We start from the raw sequence: 4395 nt of genomic DNA on the forward strand, positions 1-4395 counted from the left end.
CGGGGGCCCCCGGGGCCGGCAGCCTCGGAACGCGAAGGGAGGGGGAGGGGGTTTCTCTCGGCTCCCCTCTCTCGTTCGTCTCTCCTCCAATCACGCGCAGCCGCCTCCCTCATCCCCTGCGCCCCTGGGCCAAGGGACTCGCACCACCTGCCTCCAGCCCCCGCCCCCTCCGCAGCGCGGCCAGGCGGACGCAGGAGCCCGGTGACTGGCTCCCCCCCTCCGCAACTCTGCAAGGCGCCGGGAGCAAATGAGGAGCGCGGGCCGGGCAAATCTCAGGTTCTCGCTTGTAAACTTTATTGTAACTCTTCCGCCCTTTTCAGGCGCAGACAACAGAACAAAGTATAGAGGAACAACAAAATATATAATTAGCCCTCCCGCCCCCCAATAAAGCAATTCACGGATACAGGATACATTCTCTTCACAGTAAACCTAAGAACACTTTAAACAATTGCCCACAGCGCGCATGCTAACTAAAGTAACCTCTTTTGAGAAACACTTAAGACGAAATTGTCAAACCAAAGCGGGGGGCGGGGGGGAGGAAAAGAGAGAAGCCAGAGAGAAAGCCAGCGAGCTAGAGAGGGCAGCGGGGAGGGGGGTGGGAGGGGAAATGAGGACGAGGCGAGAGAGAGAGAGAGAGAGAGAGAGAGAGAGGGAGAAGAAGGGAGACAGAAAGAATTACGGCGTGAATAGGCAGTTTCATGTTGTTGGGAGAACTTAGCATAAATCGGTACCTCGGTCATTACAAAGAAGCACGTTCAAAGGAAAAAAGACCATTGCACAAGGAGGCTTTTTACACGGGGCAGGGGCGTGGGGGTGGGGCTCAGCCAGGCCGCAGCCGCTCACCCTAGCAGGGAGAGGGAGTCCTTGCTTAAAATCCTTTTCTTTCCCACCCCTCCGGCCCCCAAGAGATGGGAAGGAGATCCACGGTAGCTCACACACAGAAGCTATTACGAGAAACTACCACTAGCGGGGACTGGCGCGGCAGGGAAGCTGCAGTGGGAGGCCAGGCTCCGGGCCCCGCTCACGGGGCCAGAGCTGTCTCGGGCGGGGGCGGGCGACGGCAGCGCGGTCGGGTGACCCGCGGAGGCAGGGCGGCCGCGGCCCTGGCAGTCCCAGCTGGAGCCTACTTCTTGTCGCCCTTCTGCGCGTCGCCCTCGTCCGCCGCCTCCGGGGCCCGCTCCAGCTTCTGTTTCTCCAGCTCCTCCTGCTCGCATTTGCTGCTAGGGAACTTGTCTTTGTTGTTCTCTTTTTTCCACTTCATCCTCCGGTTCTGGAACCAGATTTTGACCTGTCTCTCTGTCAGTCCCAGCGCATGCGATACCTCGATCCTCCGCTTGCGAGTCAGATAGGGATTAAATAGGAACTCCTTCTCCAGCTCCAGGGTCTGGTAGCGGCTGTAGGTCTGTCGGCCTCGCCTGCGTCCGGCGGCTGCTGGGAATGGGGGAAAGGGCGAGAAAGAATAAAAAAGCCAGGATGGGGACGAATGGACCCACCTTGAAAAGCCCCCAGAGCCTCTGCCCCAGAAGAAAAGTTTCTTCAGGGTAATTAAACTATAAAGCAATTGAGAAGTGCAAAAGTTGAGCGCCCCATTCCCACCACCCTTTCTCCACTACCCCCCATAAAACAGTAAAAGGGGAAAAAAGGAGGGGAAGAAGAAAAAAAGTCAGGCAGGGTGAGGGGTTTATGGATTCAGGAAATGTCGCTTAGCGACCTCCTTCAAGGGAAACAAAAAAAGAAGGGAAAGGAAGGAAGGAAGGGAGGGAGGGAGGGAGGAAGGAAGGAAGGAAGGGAGGGAGGGAGGAAGGAAGGAAGGAAGGAAGGAAGGAAGGAAAGAAGGGGGAGCCTATCTGAACAGAACAAGCAAGTCTTCCAGGGGCTGGCGGAACCGCGCCTGGCCTGCCCGGCCCCCCGTGCCGGCCTGGGCCCCGGGTCTCCCTTCCCCCCGCCGGCCCCGACGCGAGCTCACCTTGCGGGCGCATCCAGGGGAAGAGCTGTGTGGGCGACGGGCTCTGCTCGGACCCCTCGGCCTCCTCCCCCAGGCCGCTGGCGGCGGCGAGCTTGCAGTCTGCGTACTGCACCAGGTCTGGATCCTGCGCACCGAACAGGCTCTGCCGCTGCAGCGGGTCGTAGCCGTAGAAGTTGCCCGGGTCCCCGTGGCACGCCACGGCGCACGGGTTCTGCTGATAGGGAGCCGTGGACAGCGACGACGGCCCGTGGTAGAACTCCTGGATTTGCGACGGGTGCTGGAAGCTGCCGCCGCTGCTGGGACCGTACACCACGGTGGGTCGGCCGCCCAGGTCCTGGGCGAAGCCGCAGTCATAATAATTGGGGCGCAGGGACTCCCCGGTTTTGTATTTGGAGAACAGTGAGTTGACGAAATAAGAGCTCATTTTATTGAATTTTGAGGCGGCGGCGGCGGCGGCGGCTGTAGTTGGGGGCTGTTGGGGAGGGGGTGGGGAGGGGGAAAGGGAGGGAGAGAGAGAGAGAAAAAAACGCGGATTCGCCGGCTCCTAGTCACCCTCGCCAGGAAAGGAGAGGAAAAGGAGGAGGGGGGAAAAAGAAAAGAAAGAAAAGGCGAAGAATATCTCGAAGCCACCACACTTTTTGTGATTTCCAGGAATAGAAAAGGACAGCGAAGCCTCCAAACGTCTAAGCTTGCATGGCAGCCGCGGCTCGCTCGCCCTCCCCCACCCCCCACCCCCCCCCAAAAATATACCGCCACTTAAAGAGGTCCTCGCTTTACATTTCGAAGAAGGGATGCCAGTTCATAAACAGTTTTCGGTGATTTACTTCCCTGCAAATGAGTTGTTTCATATTTTGCACTGTCTTTTCATGATCATTTGCATCCATTAGAGACCCCGCATCCTATTGGCTTCTCCGTACTCCTCCCGGACAGAACGCAGAGCTAGGGTGAGAGCGAGAGAGAGCGAGCAAGAGAGAGAGCTAGAGCGAGAGAGCGCCAGGGAGTGAGGAGAGAGCGGAAAAAAAAAAAAAAAGGGGGGAAGAAAAAAAAAAACCCAGGGAGAGAGAGGGGGAGAGAGCGGGGAGGAGAGGGGGGAGAGAGCATGAATACGGATTAAATCTGTTTAACTACCTACATTAATGAGATATCTCTCGCCTCACAACAAATCAAATACCCTCGCAGACCACCCCCAAAGACTGATGTGGGGCGCACGGAAAAAACCACGCAAACACATACACAACGCGCCAGACGTAGGCACGCTGTTAATTTCGCGATTTTAACGAGGCAGTTGGAGTCTTTTTAAATGTCAGGGTCGCTTCGGAAAAATGTAAAAGAACACGGTTTAATTGCACCGAGTTTTAAAAGGTCCTATAAATGTAATTGGTATTTTAATACAAGTTATCAAATCATACAGCTTCCTCTCCTAAACATATTTTCAAACAAACGAGGTAGTCATATTTAAAGCTTTAATGATCAATTTCCTTATTATTGATAAAGGTTTAACTATCGTGTGGAGGGAATTGGCTGGGTAACCGGCCCCCCAAAAAACGGCTGTAAACTCTTTAACAAACTATAAAACGCAATAAAGCCGAGTCTGTTGTTGTTTATGCCGCAGCACATAAAAGCTGTTAGCATTTTACGAGTTCTTTCCTCTACAGCTATAAAACTGCAGCTTCGATCGCCCCCGCCGCCCGACTGCAGCACGGTGGGGGTGACAAAGCCGAAATGAGAATGATTATGAGGTTTTTTTCGGCGCAAACGGTGACTTTTCAGAGATTTTCTGCCTCCTTCAGCTTTGAAGCACCTGCCCCCACTCCCTCTCCGGAGCCCCCAAACCACACTCTCTGCCCCACCCAGGCCACTCACCAACTTTCCAACAAACAAACAAGGCTTTTCTTTGGAGAAGGGATCCAGGAGAGCTTGAGGAGGCACCAGGAGGAAGAGCCGAAACTTTCTGGTTAATGGGCAGTGGTGAAGTCCTGACCAAAGCTCACCCTGTGACTGCGATTCTGCAGTTTTACACAACCCTCGGGTGGCCTGGGAGGGGGTTGCTGGAATGGGGAGGGGGTCTCTAGGAGGTCCTGGAGCCCAGTCAGCAAGCCTTTGGCAGACCAAGTCTGTGTGATGGGAGAGGGGCCTGATGCCACCAGCAGGATAACATTCAGTTGGGCTGCCCCAGTCCTGCATCCAGGCCTCGGGACCCAGTGACCAAGCCCAACTGGCTCCCAACCTTCCCAGGCCAGTCCTCCACACCTTCCGCATCACCCTCGGTTGAGAGGGCAGTTCCAGGCTCATCAGTACATCAGAGGGAGGGGAGAGCAATGGAGGCTGCTGCCCTGGTGCCTGGCCTTGGTGCCCGCGGTCCTGTGCCCACCTCTGCCCTGGACAGTGACTGCAGAGTATATGAATGGGAGGGGCACCATTTAGCCTTC

At 55.8% G+C, this 4395-nt stretch overlaps 1 protein-coding gene across 2 annotated transcripts; it reads right to left on the reverse strand.

Moving 5' to 3' along the window:
- Positions 1-282: 282 nt before the first annotated feature.
- HOXB8 (homeobox B8) lies at positions 283-3891 on the reverse strand. Of its 2 annotated transcripts, none has more exons than XM_024742088.1 (3): positions 3830-3891; positions 1967-2905; positions 283-1428 (listed from the first exon to the last, which is right to left on the reverse strand). In XM_024742088.1, exons 2-3 carry the CDS (start codon positions 2388-2390, stop codon positions 1124-1126), a joined length of 729 nt encoding a protein of 242 aa, XP_024597856.1. In that variant the 5' UTR covers positions 2391-2905; positions 3830-3891; the 3' UTR covers positions 283-1123. The 2 variants fall into 2 exon arrangements, with proteins under 2 accessions (XP_024597856.1, XP_024597847.1); XM_024742079.1 differs by having other exon boundaries at positions 283-1431.
- Between the last annotated feature and the right edge of the window lie 504 nt (positions 3892-4395).

The sequence above is a fragment of the Neophocaena asiaeorientalis genome, unplaced genomic scaffold, assembly GCF_003031525.2.
Source record: "Neophocaena asiaeorientalis asiaeorientalis breed wild unplaced genomic scaffold, Neophocaena_asiaeorientalis_V1.1 scaffold1, whole genome shotgun sequence".
NCBI lineage: Eukaryota > Metazoa > Chordata > Mammalia > Artiodactyla > Phocoenidae > Neophocaena > Neophocaena asiaeorientalis.